This window comes from Neolamprologus multifasciatus, chromosome 3 (genome assembly GCF_963576455.1).
Source record: "Neolamprologus multifasciatus chromosome 3, fNeoMul1.2, whole genome shotgun sequence".
Lineage (NCBI taxonomy): Eukaryota > Metazoa > Chordata > Actinopteri > Cichliformes > Cichlidae > Neolamprologus > Neolamprologus multifasciatus.
This window is the reverse complement of record NC_140441.1, coordinates 36,588,993-36,607,267: the sequence shown is the minus strand read 5'-3', so window position 1 is coordinate 36,607,267 and position 18,275 is coordinate 36,588,993. Positions and strand designations below refer to the sequence as shown.

Here is an 18,275-nt window from a genome sequence, read left to right as displayed (position 1 = left end):
TTAACCTTGTCACATTGGTTCAGTCAATACTCTGTTTTAAAAAATGTTCAAAAGGGGCTGTTTAAAAAAAGCCTGATTGACGACTGATTATTGTCTGCAACAGACAAAACACAGTAAGAGATGGACTACTTATTGTAAATGTTATATCTTTGTTGTCTTTAGAAGTTCTTTTGGCACATAACTGTGAGAATGTTCAATGTGGCCACATTATCTCAGTGAGGAGCTACTTCATAGTAGCTGTGAGGAAAAATCCAAGAAATCTGAGAAGTCCCCATGTTAATAAAGAAGAAGGAGCAAGGTTATGAGTTTTTCCCATGAAGATGTTGATTCAAGATTCAACAAGTTTATTGTCATATGTCACAAAACACAAGTGGTTACACATGGCAATGAAATTCTTACTTTACAAGTAAGAATTACTTTCCCTTCATACAACAAAAAAACAACAACTAACTAAAATAAAGAATAAACTTAATTTTGAGCACAGAAAATAATAAATAAAGTAAAAAAGGTGGTTATGTATGTAGCTTATGTGTGGGTGTAGTCAGAGTTTAAAGTGCAAGTAGTTGCAACAGTGTCACAGTGGTAATATAATATAATATAACATAATATAATATAATAGTTTATGTTGTATTATGTTGTATATAAATAAACAAAATTGCAGATTTACAGGTTAAAGATAATCACAGTTGGATAATAAGTCAGTGATTCAGTAGCCTGACGGCCTGTGGATAGAAGCTGTTTTTTAGTGTGGTTGACGTTGCTTTCACACTCCTGTGGTGTTTGCTGGACGCAGTCATAGGTGAAGAGGGTGTACAGGAGTGGACTGAGCACACAGCCTTGGACAGTCCCTGTGCTCATTATCTTTGTACCTGATGTCCTTGTACCAACTCTGACTGCCTGAGGTCTGCCTGTGAGGAAGTGCAGGACCCAGTGACAGAGGGAGGTGTAAGTCCAAGAGTGGAAAGCTTTCCCACCAGGATGACAGTGTTGAGTGCTGAACAGTAGTCTATATACAGCATTTGAAAATAGGTGTCAGTTCACATCAGTGTCAGTTATTTTCAACGTGTGAGAGTATGGTAAGCAAATTATTGTTGTATTGAGTACATGAAAAAAGAGCCTTAAACCCCGAGACACCTGAGGGATAAATGACACCTTAATTTTGTATAAAATAGCTCTGATTGGATATTCTGGAGAGATCTTTCTCTGCTCCACCAGCTGAGTCCACCGCTGGGACAGTCTGCACAAAGTCACATACAGAGGAGGAAGCATCAGTTTCATCTGACTCAAACACTCCTCCATAGCCCTGTTTTATGTTACTTAAAGGGTTTTTCCATTTCAGTGTATCTCATGAAGAAGTACTTGCAAAACACACACACACACACACACACACACACACACACACACACACACATATACATAGATAGATAGATAGATAGATAGATAGATAGATAGATAGATAGATTTGTGTTTTGATTTTATGTATATTTTACAAATGTCATACAGAATTTGTGTTTTTAAAACTTTTTAAAACTGCATAACAGGAACAATTTTTAAATAAATTTATTGACATGTGAACAGAATTCCAAAATATTTAACACTTTCTTCCATAAAATGTAAATGTGACAGATCAATTTCCTTTTTTAAAATGACAAAACTTGGGTTTAGTTTTAAAAGCTACATATAAAAATTGAAAAACAACTATTATTATTCAAATTAAAGCTGCAGATGTCTTTATTTTTGATTAAGTTTTGTATATATTTGCGTTAATTGATCAGGACACGAGGACTCAATAAGTCAACCGAGGGTTTCCCAACCAGCTAGTAGCACATTCATGTGAAGCAATGGAGCTGGCAGCATCTGACCAATCACAAACACGAGCATATCTACTGACAGCAGTCACATCGTCTTTAGATTGTGTTTCCTTTATGCTGAGGAGCAGGCAGCAGAAAAGATTAATATGTAGCTCCCTCTAGTGGTAAGCTCTAGTTTGTCAGGATGAATAAACCCATGCAGTAAAGACTTTGAGTGACTCTAAATGGGTAAAAACCCTGCGTACAGTGAGCACCTTTTTAAATCTCATGGTCATCTGGAGGTGATGAATGCAAAAACAAAATATGAATTACACAAAGAAGCTTACTGAATCTTCAGGGTGAATAAAAAGGAACAACATGTCATTTAACATCACATAAGATTATGATATTTACAGCTATTTAACAATTTTTAAACACATTTCACTCCTTTCATCAGTCTGCAGGTGGATATAACGACTATTCTGGGTTAAAAATCAATGCAGTTACAGTAGTTTAACAGTAAATACTGAATTCTGTTTACTTGAAGTTCCACATGATAAATTTGTTGCACTTTTGTTTTTTGTTTTCTGTGTGCAAAATCATCAAAAATGAAAACGTGATAAGTTTTAAGTTCAGAAGTTAAAAAAAAAAGTTTCCAAAGCTGAAGATCAACTTGTGACTCCTGATTGATAGTTTACATTGAGGCTTCCTCTACTTAGTTTTATATGTGATAAATACGTGTTACTGTGTTACTGCAGTATTGTTCCCTGCAGGTTCGCGTGAGTTATGTTTGTTAACAGTTATGTCCTGCTGCTGCTCGCTCCTCTCTCCTTCAGTTTCACCGACTGTTTAAGATCCTAAATGATATTTGATTCTCTGCTGCTTGGTATTTCTACTTGTAAATTATTTATGAATGAATTACACCTGATTCTTGGACAGATCTACAAGCAGCAACAATCACAACAGGTTGTAGAAAAAAAGGTTTCAAGTGCAAAAAGCAACTTGTTTTGATGTGCAAACAAAATGACCAGCATATCACACAGGGAGAAGTGGTACGATTATATAAACACTAAGAAATAAATTCAGTCAAATTCAGTTTGATTTATAGAGCACTGATTTTAAAACAACAGATATCAAAAAAGAGATCAACAAATAAAAACAACAATAAATACAAGGTGAGAAGACATCACTCAGTCAAACTTAAAAGCAGAGGAATAAAAATGATTTTTTCTTTATTTATTTATTTTTTTTACAAATTTATAAAACAGGCAGTGAGCGGTCATAACTGAAAAAGTCATTTTGATCATTCAGTCGAATCTTTGAAACGACTCGTGCCACCTTTTTTCACTTTCCAGCAGTCCCTGTGTTGATGTTACTGTCTGGTTGTCATTAAAGAGAGTTACGTCCTTATTTTCTTCTTCTGTCTGTTCACTTCCATCGTTCATGTGGTCTACAAATACAAATAAATGACAGTTACCATTCACATAACTATTTACTACACCTGGACATCGTTTGCTGTAATCTTGGAATCAAGAAAGATGATCAGAAATATGAATAGAATAACATGAAAACAGTATTATTTCATTTTCTTTTTCACTTAAATAACAAACACATGTGTGTAAAATTATAATGAGGTTTTGAGTCAGTTTTAAATATAGTCCTTGATGGGTCCACCAGGGGCTCCTCTTCAGTCATTTTTCCTTTTGTTTTTGATTCCTTACAATAGATTTCCTAGTATAACACCTTCCTCCATTACTCTTGTACATTTGCTGAAATCATGTTTGTTTTCCCCACAGCAAATAACTTGTGATGCAAACAGTGATTTAAATAACAGTGTTTAAAAAAAGGTCATTTCGCAGGAATAGAAATGCATTAGGCTTTAATCAGAGCCTGGTTTAACTGCAGCAATAAAGATGTACACCTATTCAGTATATCATAAAATATGTTGACTAGATCATTTTAAATTTGAAAACACAGAGTAATATTAGTGTAAATCAGAAAATGAATTATCGACACTTCAATTTTACCATCAAAGTTTAAGGGGTTGAAAGGATTTTCCAGCATTTTTCAGTACAGAAGAAATTCCCATGAAATGTTAAGGTTTTTAAATATGTGCTAATGAGGACGCTGCATTAAACAGTGTCACAGGAATTTTATGATCTCATATAAAGTTTGACAAAGCGAGTAAAAGGGAAATCTAATCTTACATAAAAACAAAATTTTCAAATGTCCAGCACCTGTACATATAGATGTTTCTGATGCAAGATAAATTGATTAAGAATAAAAGAGTTTTCTTTTGTTTCAATTTCAATACAACAGGAATACTCAGCAAGCAAACAACCACTACAGCAGGACTGATACAGTGAACAGTGGATATGGTTTATATTGTCTAACAAGATTTTAAAAAAAATTACAACTGGTCACAAGTTATTTCAAAGTAGAAAAAAAAAACAGGCAAAAAAGGGTTTTTTTTCCTTACGTGATCAAGGAACTGACCTCACAGCCCATTGTTCATTCAATGGGCTGGTTTCAGTCATTATGCAAATGTACTGTTTATAACAGGGGTCCCCAATCCCAGTCCACGAGTGTTAGTCGTGTCCAAATTCATGGGCTGCAACCTCCTGAGGACCCGGCCTTTGCGGTCTACGTGGGCCGGGTCCTCAGAAGGTTGGGTAGGCCGGAAATAAACGGTTGTGGAATTGGACGGTCTAGCCTTCTGATTAGTTTATTAAACTCCACCGCTGTCTCGGTGGAGTTTAATAAACTCGGCCGTCTGCTCCTTGCTATCTAAAATATAACAGGACACTGGCGTAAATTCTCGACCGTCTCACACTTCTGTTTAATCAGTTTTCTGTTTGACGTTTATTCAGCTGTGTGAAAACCAAGGAGGAACCCACCCGGGGGATTAATAAAGTTTTATTTTATCTAATCTAATAACTTTAATCTCAGCCAAACCGATTTACTCACGAACAAATAAAACACTGAAAAAAGCCAAACAATAACATTTTAGGTTGTCTAAGTGACTTATATATTACGTTTAACCCGAGTAGCGAAAGTCCGCGGTGATCTGAAAATGATGTGCCGTGAATTTGCTATTCTTGCCGGCTCTATTGACCATCAAGCTCCTGGCTTGCTATCGAGCTGGTGGATAACAGACGTCTCCGAAAACGTCGGAGGACTTTTGCAAATACGTGATATCTTGATAAACCAAGCAGATATTTCAAGTTTACACACCCACATTCTCGCCTGTTAAAAGTTTATTTTGTGACCCAGAAAGATTAATAACAGTAATTTTAAAAGCGGCCGCCATTGCCGGAAACTGGAGTTTGGCTGGGCCGCGCTATGAATTCTGGGATATGGTGGGCTACGAAGGATACACCTGACCCATCCTTCAAATTCGGGGAAAAGGAGGACGCATTTGTCGGCTGCATTCGGAGGAGTCTACGAATTTGAACAGCCTTCTGCGCGTCGCTGTGACGTAATCGGTCTACAAATGCGGCCTCAGGAGGATGCAGCCCATGAATTTGGACACGACTGTTGAGAAGGTAATTTATCCATTTAAATCAGCTGTGATGGATCAGGGACACATCTAAAACCTGGAGGGACACCGGCCCTCGTGGACTGGGATTGGGGACCTCTGGTTTATAAGATTGGGGAAACCTGCAGTCAGCTGAGACTGAAGAAGTTACTTGGATGAGTGAAGAAACGTTTCTCTCACAAAACGCTACGTCCAGATGAACAGAATCAACTATTTAGGATTTAGTTACCTGGATAATTGAGCACGCATCAAGACTTACATGTGAGTCATTATTACCTGGAACATTTATGTGTGTCTCTGTGCTCTGGTTGGTGTTCCTCTGTTCCTCTGTATCAAATGACATATCAATTTACTTATACACTTTACACATGTGATTGTGATCACTTATTGGAGATAATATTGACAATAACTAAAAATACATTTCTGACTCACCACTTTGCTTTTGCTTTAGTTTCCATGTAACAAATGCCACTATAATACACACCAAGAAAGCTGCTCCAACAGTGATAATTAATGTGGCATCTCTGATGTCTTCACCTTAAAGGACAAAATAAACCAACCATATTATGGATTAGAGGAAGTGTGTGTGATTTTACTGCTAGAGGGAAAAATGAAAGTGACAAACATTTTTTAAGTCAAAATAATGACATAGTTTGTGAATGTGAGTCATTATTACCTGGAACATGTATGTGTGTCTCTCTGCTCTGGTTGGTGTTCCTCTGTTGGACTCTGCAGGTGATGTTGTTGCTGTGTCTCTTCTCCACAGTCACTCTGCTGCTGACAGTATAGAGGTCATCAGGACCTCTGAGGGTCTCTGTAGGTCCAGCAGAGAGGAGGTTTCCCTCACCGTCCAACCACAGCAGCTCAGGCTCTGGATACCAGCCTGCAGACTCACACTGTAACACCACCCTGCTGCTGACATTTGACATCACCTTTATGACGGGTGTAGATGCTAAAGCTGATGAAGGGCAAACAAGGCATTGCAAACTGTTTTCCACTGATCATAAAGCTTCTTTATATTTTAAATCAGGTTTGTTTAAGTGTTTAGACTCACCAACAATGAGAACAATGGAAGCTTCTTCACATATCCAGGGAATGGAGCATCTGTACGTTCCTTCATCAGAGAGTTTGACATTGAATATTTTAAGGGAGACGTTCCCTTTGATCAGTTCATCCACAAAGACTCGTGTACGAAAGTGATAAGATGGATGTTGGTTCTCAAACACCAGCCGTCCATCTTTATGAATGTGGACAACATCTGGGTCCAGACCAGGTTTGATCCAGTTCACAGTCTCAGAGTTTGTATCAACAGCAAGTTTAAGCTGACATGGAAGAACAACATCATCACCCATCATGGCTACAACCTGAGATGGACACACCAGATGAGATTTTCCTGCAAAGAAACATAAGAAGACGGTAGAAGTAGATGATATTGTTACGTAAATATTCTATTTACTATTCTATTTCCCTCAGCTGTTTGTTAAAGTCTTGTTTCCTGTCTGGGATCACATGGACAACATGATAGTTTGCATAATACCTGTTTATTTGGATTGCAGTGAATATCACATGACATTTCCATACAACAACAAACATTTTATCAAGCATTCTGTGAACAGTGATGGCATTTTTCAGAACTAGTAATGTAACTAATTACTATTTCTATCATTACAACGCTGTTACCATTACTAGTAAGAAAATTCAGTGCGGACGTGTTACTATTTTTTAACACACACACGGTTGAAGTTGTCTTCATCTTACTGGGAGCTAGGGGGGGGGGGGGGCAAACAATCACATGAGTGCTGCTGATTGACTGCCAAAGAAAAGCAGTCATGTTAAGCCAATTGCATGACCACTTGAGGTGACATAGCAACAAGATGCTATGTTGACCCCAACCCAGAGATTTGAGATGTGGAAGATGTGACGTTTAGCGTGTTTCGAGTGTGTAGTGTAGTAGATATTTTTTTGTTTGTTTGTTTGTTTTTTGTCAGAACAATGAGGCAACTGCTGAATGTCACATTTGCTGCCGAAAAGCCACCAAAGGCAGATTGCAGTGGAAACACTGTCTCCAGGTGGAAAATGGCCTGTATTTGTATAGCGCTTTACTTGGTCCTAAGGACCCCAGAGAGCTTTACACTATATGCAATCATCCACCCATTCACATACTGGTGATGGCAAGCTACAATGTAGCCACAGCCACCCTGGGGCGCACTGACAGAGGTGAGGCTGCCGACACTGGCGCCAACGGGACCTCTGACTACCACCAGTAGGCAACGGGTCAAGGACACAACGACCGAGACTGTCGGAGCCGGGGCTCGAACCGGCAACCTTCCGATTACAAGATGAACGCCCAACTCTTGAGCCACGATCGCCCCAGGAGGAGTGATACATCTTGTGATGTTCTCCTTTATTTTGAAGTGGACAGAAACTACTTTTTGGTATGCAGAAATAATTTGTTCGGCATCTTATTTGATGCAGAACACCTGATTGTTCTGTAAATAGCAGTTTTAAAAAGCCTTGACTGCATTTTTAAATTAATAGCTGCATATAACACAGAACAAACACACATCTACAAACTACAATATCAACAACAACAATCTGATGAAGTTCTGCTGTGACAAACATGAAACAATGATTTTTTCCTCAGCATGAAGGAAATAATGAAACCATCAGAGAGCTTTGCTGCTGGACGCCTTTATTAAGGCCGTGCCATTAATAGAGTTCATTATTAGTTCTTTATTAAAACAAGAACAGCTATTAAAGTGTGTTTCATTTTTCTGAGGACAGTTTCTGGTTCAGTTCTGGTTCAGTTTTTCAACCTCGCAAAAAGTCCAGATTCACTCTCTGACATACTGTGGCAGCTTCAACAGACTTCATTTATTTAATGATTTTGTTGTTTGAATTCAAATTAAAGTTCACAAATGACGAAACAGGAAGTACTGTTTATAGTTTCATCAGGATTTTCCCTTCTGCTGCTCTATGCACAATGAGAGAGTTCACAATCTTGAATGTGTCCAAAGAGAATTAAGAGGAACTTAAACTGTTTGTAATGATGGTCACGGGAAACTTGCTGGAATCTTACTCGCTGTCCCCTCGGTGATTATTAAAGACAAATAAACGGTTTATAAATTACATGTGAGCATTAAAAAGTCACATTGGAAACATTTTTAACATGTGAAACCGGATCAACACATACAGTTTAGTTATCAGTTAAATATAATTATTTAAAGTGATCTGAAAGTAGAGTCTGACAGAAACAGATTTATTTACCTTTGACTAAAACGAAACAGAGGATAAAAATCCAAAAAGAAACAGAGTAAGAAGCCCACGATGCACACAGAGGATGGACGAGAGCAAAATCACAGTCTGAAGAGTGAAACATCTTGATTTGGCTGGTTTCTGTCTCCTCTTCACAGTCAGCCTGCAGACATAATAACTCCATGAAATCTCAACACACAGACACAAAACTTGTGTTTTTAGATTAGACTGAACTTTTACTTTGATTATGCGATCATACTTGATTTTTACTGAAAATAAACCACAGTAAAGGTGACAAATTTAAAAGAAAGAAGTCACTCATTTTAAGCTACAACCTCAAACAGCAAAGAAGAAAAGTTCACAGTGAATTTAATTAATTTACCAACATGTGAATCAAATCTAGTTGATCAGCTGTGATAGTCTATAATCTACACAGCTGCTAATGTGACTGAGAGTGAATCTAAATAAAAGCTGTTTACCTTGAAAGTAGAAGAGCGAGTTTAAAGACACGACACCGATCAGTACAAGAACATAATGACTGTAGGACGGAGCTTTGACTCTGGTACCAACCTGCAGTTTGTTGTTGAACTGCTCCACCCACATGACTGCAACTGGGATTTGACTGGTTTGAAAGTGAGACTGAGCGGTGTCTGGGTATTTCCTCACTCATGGGTTCACTTCTGCTTTTTAAAATGTTTGTGTTGATAAAAACACTGTGAGTAGCTCAAACTGAAAGCACAGTGAGTTTAATGGATCGTGTTACAAAGATGGAAACCTGTTTGGTTATTAATGATTTGTTGTTGGGTGCATGTTTGAAACATATTGATCTTAGACATTCATTCTGGTACCAACCTGCAGTTTGTTGTTGAACTACTCCACCCACATTACTGCAACTGGGATTTGACTGGTTTGAAAGTGAGACTGACCTGAGTCATTTTGTCATTCTTTTCATCAGCTGATGTGCAATGTCATGAAAAACAACTCGAGTTAAAAACAGGAACTAATGACTATTTGATTATTCTGTTTTTTCAATGCTGTTTTTTTTTGTTGCAAAGGTTTGTGGTTGGTAAAAACACTCATAGGTAACTTAACCTGAAATCCAAATTAGTTTAATAGATCGTGTTACAAAAAGATACAAAGCTTGTTTGGTCATTAATGATTTGTCGCGAATGTCTGAATATAAAACTAGGGCTGGGTATCATCACTGATTTTAGATGCCTTCCTAATAAAGTAACTGAGGATAAGACACAGAAAAACACGAAGGAGATTTTCCTGGCCTGGCTTTTTATAGCAGATAATATTCTGCAGTAGATCAAAGGGAACCAGAACAAAAGTAGAGGTTTTATTAGAGACACAGCCAAGCATTTTGCAATTTGGCATAATTTTAAAAAGTTTAAATTTGTTCAGTATTGAGCAGCAGAAATGAGGATTTATTGTCGGAAGTAAAAAACAAACAAACAAACAAAAAAAATGTGTCCGGCAGCGCTGTGAACAACAGTGACTGGTAGGTAATAAGCAAGCGAATAATGCAGAAAACAGAGATTTTTAGATGGGAAACTGAGAGAAAGAGAGAGAGCTCTGCATAAACTGTGATTTTATCGTGGTGGAAACAAAATAGCAAAAGTAAGAGGGAATTCATGATGACATTTATCAAATGTGAAGCGTCGTTTGGATCTTCTTTTGCTGCTGATTCAGTCAATATTGTTTGGAGAGAGACAAAACCTGTAGCTCAGAATCTGGTGCAAAAAAGACGTAAACACAAAGAGTGGACCCAATGTATCAGAATCAGCCACGACGGCGTGTCCGTGCCGTCGGGTGAGAATCTCACTGATTCTGATGCGTCGGCGGGTCCACTCTTTGTGTTTACGTCTTTGTACAGAATCCGTGTTCCTGCTCTCATTTACTGTTTTAGCTGTTTGGTGGTTGTTAAATTTTGTGAGGTTTAACCTGTGATTCTGGCGTTTTGGGCAAAAATAAATTTATATTTAAAAATCGATTCAGGATTTTAATGAATCAATGTTTTCCAAGCTAGAATCGATTTTAATCGATAAATCAATAATCAGAACCCACCCCTATATAAAACATAAGAGATTTCTGAAGGAAATAAAAGTTTAATCCTCAAAACATTTGATCCTAAATGAAATGGCGCCAATAATCTCCTCCTGTATTTAGTGATGGTGAATGTTTGGTTGTCATTGGGTGAGAGATACAATCTGAATCAGTCTGAACAAGAATTCAGTTTCAGTTCACTTATTTAAACCAAACAAGCAAAAATCCAAATGACACAAATCGACTAACAGGAAACAGAAACTGTGGGAGCAGGTCTTTTGTCCTTGGTCTGTTCATCATGTGACTTTAGGTTTGTTACTAAATTCTGAGTGTTGAATAGGGCTGCCACGATTAGTCAACTAGTCACGATTACGTCAACTATCAAAATCGTCGACGACTGATTTAATAGTCGACGCCTCGTTTGAAGCTTTGTAAGATCACAAAAGACTGGAGCAGGAATAAGTTGTAGGATTTAAGAGTGTAATAACGGACTGAAACAGAAGATGGCAGCACTGCATGTACAAGGATGCCAGTGTAGCCGGTCTGGCCTAAAACTCTTATTGCTGTTAGTTCTCTGCGTTGTGTTGTGCGAATGACCAGAGGAGTCAGCTCTCACTTTGCCAGCTGGATGGATTTATTCTCCCAGAACTGTTTAAAATAAAAACAAAACAGTACAGCGACTTCACTTTACTGGACTTCTGCATGAACACCTCTCCTCAGCGGGGCCTCTAGGCGACTGAGGTGCAACATCACAATAAAGCCAATTAACAAACAATACTGCTAAAATGTATTTATAATCATATATAACAAACGAAAATGCACTGCATCGTGAACATATAGTGACAATTACCTCATCAACAAAATTATACTTTAGGGAGACTTCATTTACCAGTGGCAATTTTACATATTTTTTTAGTTACATATATCTAACAGCAAGTTGAAACAGTGAACATGTATCACAAACAAACAAAAGATATAACCAGTTCACATGACACAAAAATAAAAGAGGGAGCTCACATACCTGTTTAAAATAAAAACAAAACAGTACAGCGACTTCACTTTACTGGACTTCTGCATGAACACCTTCAAGGGAGAGAGAAGGATAGCGGACCACATGAGAAGCCACTATGCTCTCATCTGAGATTAGCTAGCATGTTACAATAAAGTGCTGTACTCGACAGAAAAACTAATTCACACTAAAACATCAAACAGAACTGTGAGACAAAATGCACAAAGGGGACGAGCAGTGTTTGAATTACTTTTAGTTACTTTAACTGTGTTTATTCGCTCTGTAACTGAAAACACTAGCGTACGCTCACCTCTCCTCAGCGGGGCCTCTAGGCGACTGAGGAAAATAGCGCGCAGCTACAGGAAGTGACTTCGCAGGAAGTCAAAGGTCACACAAACAAAATAAAAGCTCCCAAAATATAAATACAGAAAATAAACATATATAAATAAACACATATACATAACCAATACTGACAAAGCAAGATAACACTGCAGGATGGATCTTTGGTGAAATATAAATTATTTTCTAATACACCCGTTACACCAGCTGCCGTTAAACCGCGAAGAAGAAGAAGTAGCTCTGTCCCATAATTCATAGCGCAGCCCAGCTCAGTCTCCAACAATGGCGGCAGCTAGTTTTAATATTACTCTTATTATTCTTTCTGGGTCACAAAATAAACGTTTAACATATTTTCAGGCGAGAATGTAACTGTGTAAATCTCAAATATCTGCTCAGTTTATCAAGACACCACATATTTTCAAAAGCGCTCCGACGTTTTCGGAGACGTCTGTTACCCACTAGCTCGATAGCTAGCCGGGGGCAAGGCTCACTAGAGCCCGTGAGAACACCGGACTCCCGGAAAATCATTTTCAAACCCACCGCCGTCTTTCGCTACTCAGGTTAAACATATAAGTATAAGTCACTTAGATAACTTAAAAATGTTATTGTTTCGCCTTTGTTAGTATTTTATTTGTTCCTGAGTGAATCGGTTTGGCTGAGATTAAAGTTATAGTTTTTACACAGCTGAATAAACGTCAAGCAGACAACTGATTATCAGAAGTGTGATTTGCTCGAGAATATACTGCGGTGTCCCGTTATATTTTAGATAGCAAGGAGTTTATTAAACTTCACCGAAACAATCTGCAAATTTCATTAAAATTTAATAAACTATCATCTTGTCTTTATTTTTAGTTAGCACATACCTTAAACACTTAAAGCTGTAAGCTAATGATAGTTATATAAGAGCAGATGGATGCATGATCTGATTAGTCGACTAATCGCAAAAATAATCGGTGACTAGTCGACTATTAAAATAATCGTTTGTGGCAGCCCTAGTGTTGAAGACAGCTGATCACACCGCAGCTGGTTTATTAAAGAAACACCTGCTGTCCAGCAACTAACCGTTTTTTTGTTTTTTTTTTTAAATTCACATAGTTTTTATTTAATGCAACAGATTAAAGATTAAGATTAAAAATTTGTGTTCATGTAGGTAACAGCACCGGAAAACCATAAAACAAAACAAAACAAAATGTTTCATTAAATAAATGTTTCAGCCTGATGCTGGTTCAGTATATACTGATAAATCATACATCTTTACTCTGATTGTGCTCCATGTGGATGTGATTTACCTGCTTATGTATGATATTTACAGAACTGCCTCAGATGTATGTGACCAGTGTTGGGGAGTAACGGAATACATGTACCGCCGTTATGTATTTAAAATACAAAATATGAGTAACTGTATTCCGTTACACTTACTGTTTAAAAAGGTGGTATTTAGAATACAGTTACTTTGTTGAAATAAATGGATTACATGGCGGCATTTTCCTGTTTCATATTGTGGCGGGTCAGTTTGGGTTTTGTTTGACAGCTATGTTCTGTTGTTCCAGGCAGCAGCGTTACGGTTGCCATGGTTACAAAATATGTATCTCATTGTACAACCGTATAGTGACAATAAAGGCCTTCTATTCTATTCTATTCTATTCACCCCAGCGGCAAACTACCCAACTCAGAAAAGCTATACAAAGCCTCCTTCACAGAGGGAGGAAATCAAGTTAAATGCACATTTATTGGGGTGAATAAAGCAGAACATCATCCTACCCTACTTGAGTGAGGCATGGTGACGGTGTCATTCATGTTGGTGGAGCCCAAATTAAAGATGACCACCGCAAGCCGGACAGTCCTGATCCTCAAGGACCTCCAGAAGGGACCGGTCCCCTCCAACTACCGACCAATAACCTGCCTCGGCACCACGTGGAAGCTCCTGTCAGGCATCATAGCGGCTAAGATGAACAGGCACATGGGTCAATACATGAGCGGGGCACAGAAAGGGATGGGCAAGAATACCAGAGGCACAAAACACCAGCTACTGGCAGACCGAGCAGTCAGCTGAGACTGCAGGGCTAGAACTAGGCTGACCAACCTGTGCACTGCCTGGATTGATTACAAGAAGGCCTATGACTCAATGCCCCACACCTGGATCCTGGAATGCCTAAAACTATATAAGATCAACAGGACCCTGAAAGCCTTCATCAGGAACTCAATGGGGATGTGGCAGACAACACTGGAGGCCAACCTCAAGCCCATAGCACAAGTCACCATCAAGTGCGGGATCTACCAAGGAGATGCTCTGTCCCCACTGCTGTTCTGCATAGGCCTTAACCCCCTCAGTGAGATAAATGACAAGACTGGCTACGGATACCGACTACGGAATGGAGCAGTTGTCAGCCACCTTCTGTACCTGGATGACATCAAGCTGTATGCCAAGAGTGAACGAGACACTGATCCACACTACCAGGCTATACAGCAATGACATCGGAATGTCATTCGGGCTGGAGAAATGTAGTCGGATGATAACAAAGAGAGGGAAGGTAGTCAGAACGGAGGGGATCAAACTACCAGAGGGCAACATTGCAGACATAGAGAACAGCTACAAGTACCTGGGGATCCTGCAGGCCAATGGGAACCATGAAGAGGCCGCTAGGAAAGCTGCAACCACCAAGTAAGTAACAAGATCCAGGCTATCAACACCTACGCCCTGCCCGTGATCAGGTACCCTGCTGGGGTAATAGGCTGGCCAAAGGAGGAGATAGAAGCCACTGACATCAAGACAAGAAAGCTCCTTACCATGCATGGAGGGTTTCACCCCAAGTCCAGCACCCTGAGGCTGTACGCTAAGCGGAAGGAAGGGGGCCGGGGACTGGTGAGTGTCAGCACCACAGTCCAGGATGAGACAATGAACATCCAAGAATACATTGGGAAGATGGCCCCAACTGACAGCGTGCTCAGTGAATACCTCAGGCAGCAGAAATCCAAGAAAGTGGAGGAAGGCGAGGAACCATCATGGAAGGACAGGCCCCTGCACGGTATGTACCACCGGCAGATAGAGAAGGTGGCTGATATCCAGAAATCCTACCAGTGGCTGGACAAAGCTGGACTGAAAGATAGCACAGAGGCACTAATCATGGCAGCACAAGAACAAGCTCTGAGTACAAGATCCATAGAGGCTGGGGTCTATCACACCAGGCAAGACCCCAGGTGCAGGCTGTGTAAAGATGCCCCAGAGACAATCCAGCACATAACAGCAGGGTGTAAGATGCTAGCAGGCAAGGCATACATGGAACGCCATAACCAAGTGGCCGGCATAGTGTACAGGAACATCTGTGCCGAGTATAACCTGGAAGTCCCGGGGTCAAAATGGGAGATCCCCCCAAGGGTGATGGAGAATGACCGAGCTAAGGTCTTGTGGGACTTCCAGATACAGACGGACAAAATGGTGGTGGCTAATCAACCGGACATAGTGGTGGTAGACAAACATGAGAAGACGGTCGTAGTGATCGATGTAGCGGTTCCGAATGACAGCAACATCAGGAAGAAGGAACATGAGAAGCTCAAGAAATACCAAGGGCTCAGAGAAGAGCTCGAGAAGATGTGGAGGGTGAAGGTGACGGTGGTCCCAGTAGTAATCGGAGCACTAGGTGCAGTGACTCCCAAGCTAGGCGAGTGGCTCCAGCAGATCCCGGGAACAACAGCGGAGATCTCTGTCCAGAAGAGCGCAGTCCTAGGAACAGCTAAGATACTGCACAGGACCCTCAAGCTCCCAGGCCTCTGGTAGAGGACCCGAGCTTGAAGGATTGACCGCCCGCAGGGGCGAGTGGGAAATTTTATATATATATATATATTACAGGACATATTACAGCAGTGAGCTTGAACTCTGGGTCAAAGATTCAAGTTGCAGTTATTTATATTTCCTATCACCTTAAATCTTCACTCAAAGACAAGTATCTTTGACAGTGTATATACAGATGTATTATACATGAGACAAATGTTGTTCCTTCAGTATGTTGGCATTATTACATTTGGCTCAATGCTTACATATATGTGTAAAAAGCAAATGTACGAGCTGTGATAACTGTGTCTGATAGAATGAAGAGTAGACTGATATATTAAATATTCCTTTATTGGGTGAGGAAATCAGACCATGTCATAACTGCTTTAAGTCATACAGAATAGATATCAGAGCCTTAAACAGGCTGACTTCTGCTAAATGGGTCAAACTGGGCAGAAAGTATACAAACACATAACATCCTTATAGAATATGATGTAACACTATAGATCAACTTACCTCAGAATATATAAAGCACATAAACAATTACAGCAATATGATGCAACAAACACAGCACTGCTACTAATCCAAAATACTCAAAGCTTCATAGAACTGAAACAAACATTTATTTTTAGCTCCATTCTGCTGCTGATACATACTTTAGGTTTCTGAATATTAAACTTGTTGCTGCCTTCCATAGTGTGTATAGTTAGTTATTTTAAACTTTTCTAGCAGTCCTTCACAAACAGGGAACAGTCTGTCTATCCTCTCCATCTGTCAGTTGCTGCTGGCTCTTCCTCCTCCTCTTCCTCACACACTGCTGAGTTTGTCCTGGTGGATTATCAGGAGTGCAAAGCCTCACAGATGATGTGCAGCAGTGGGTCCCTCAGTCTGTTCTCACTCTGGACACTTGCAGTTGTCACACATGGAAATCAAATGTGTGATAAGCTGCAGGATTCAAACACAAGTGTAACTTATAAATACATGTTCATACTTTTATTCCACAATCAGAGAGAAAGAAACAGAGAGAGAGTGCAGGACAGACAGACAGGTGACAGTCTCAGGTGTATACACTGCTATAAAACAGCACAAGAGAAGGAGGATTTAGTGTTTGTGTTATTACGAGTGCTAAACAAGAAGAGTTCCCAGATGGTACAGTGGACACATGTGTGACTCCTGTGATTAAAGCATCTTTCTTTCAGCTTAACGAGTGAACCGTCAGCTCGTCCAAACACACATTAAAGTCCGTTTGTCTCGACACCACCGAACAGAGGCAGCAATATAACATAGCTAACATTAACAGTGCAGTGAATCCTGCTTGTGCCGTGATATTCAGGACTGCAAACTGAGCAGCATCACTGACTTTCAGCTTATTGTGTTTGTGGATATATGACTGACTTTAATTATCCATAAAATCATCACATTCTCTGTAAGATTAAGGTCGACTATATATATATTTTGAAGTAGAGGCTTTAAAACCAAGTTAATGCTGAAAGTACAAACATCACTAATGTCACACAACTTTGCTGACATGTGGCCAATAGTAATGTTTTAATGTTCTTCATTATTAAACATTCGCACATGAATAAGTGACGTCATATTCAGTACTTACTTTTGACAGTTCACTCTTTGGCCGCTCCCTTCTGCCGTATTTTGCGGCAAAATTATCCACACCCACCACCGCGCCATGAATTGGGGGATATATGGGACCACGAAGCGTGCACCGGACCACGCTTGATATTTGGGGAAATCGACGGCGCATTTGGAGTATGCATTTCAAGTACACTTCGAATTGGGACAGCCGTCATCCCGTGGCGGTGACGTAATCGCACTCAAAATGCGTACTTCAAGCGTGCGGTCTCTTAATTGGGACACGGCCACTGAGTCGCTGCATCTTGTAGATGTGTCGTCTTAAATTGGTCATGTGATTTTGACGCGCAGGCGCGTCCAGCAACCCCAGAGGGGTTAAACTTAACGAAAAGTGGAGTCTGATAGAAACAAATTTATTTACCTTTCACAAAAACCAAGCAGAGGATAAAAATCCACAGAGAAACAGAGCGAGACGACTCCATGAAGTCACAATGATCACAGATGATCGGCGAGAAACCCAGAGTGAGTCTTCATTTGTCTAGTTTCTCTTTCCTCTTCACAGTCAGCCTGCAGACATAATAACTCCATGAAATCTCAACACAGACATGAAATTCATATTTTCAAATTACACTGAACTTTTACTTTGATTATACGATCATACTTCTTTTCTCTTCAACTCATTCATGTCACCTAAAAGGTAAACATGTTTCTCCATCACCTGTTCAGCTCTGATGATCCAGTAAGGACGTCTCCTGGTTTAATCTTCATGTTTCCCTCTCACCAGATAATCAAACAGATATCATGACCAGCACTTTTTACAGCTGTGGCTCCAGCAAACATCAGCTGATACTAGAAATTAATATTAAATAAATTCTAACAACAGCTGATCAAACTTAAACGTGCTGCTGTTGTTTAGCGTGACATCCGCTGGTTTCCTCT

General features: G+C 39.6%; 1 protein-coding gene and 1 long non-coding RNA gene across 3 annotated transcripts; both read right to left on the bottom strand.

Annotated features, from left to right (window-relative positions):
* Positions 1-2,913: 2,913 nt before the first annotated feature.
* On the bottom strand, positions 2,914-9,203 carry LOC146522927 (butyrophilin-like protein 10). 2 transcript variants are annotated; one of them, XM_085142075.1, is made up of 7 exons: positions 9,063-9,203; positions 8,596-8,746; positions 6,383-6,721; positions 6,005-6,286; positions 5,761-5,865; positions 5,605-5,655; positions 2,914-3,240 (listed from the first exon to the last, which is right to left on the bottom strand). In XM_085142075.1, the coding sequence occupies exons 2-7, from the start codon at positions 8,705-8,707 to the stop codon at positions 3,098-3,100; spliced, it is 1,032 nt and encodes a 343-aa protein (XP_084998201.1). In that variant the 5' UTR covers positions 8,708-8,746; positions 9,063-9,203; the 3' UTR covers positions 2,914-3,097. The 2 variants fall into 2 exon arrangements, with proteins under 2 accessions (XP_084998201.1, XP_084998210.1); XM_085142084.1 differs by lacking the exons at positions 5,605-5,655; positions 5,761-5,865 and having other exon boundaries at positions 2,921-3,240; positions 9,063-9,198.
* Positions 9,204-11,244: 2,041 nt separating this feature from the next.
* On the bottom strand, positions 11,245-11,752 carry LOC146522926 (uncharacterized). The gene is made up of 2 exons (XR_014871172.1): positions 11,343-11,752; positions 11,245-11,280 (listed from the first exon to the last, which is right to left on the bottom strand). It is a non-coding gene; the product is annotated as an uncharacterized LOC146522926 (long non-coding RNA).
* Positions 11,753-18,275: the final 6,523 nt, after the last annotated feature.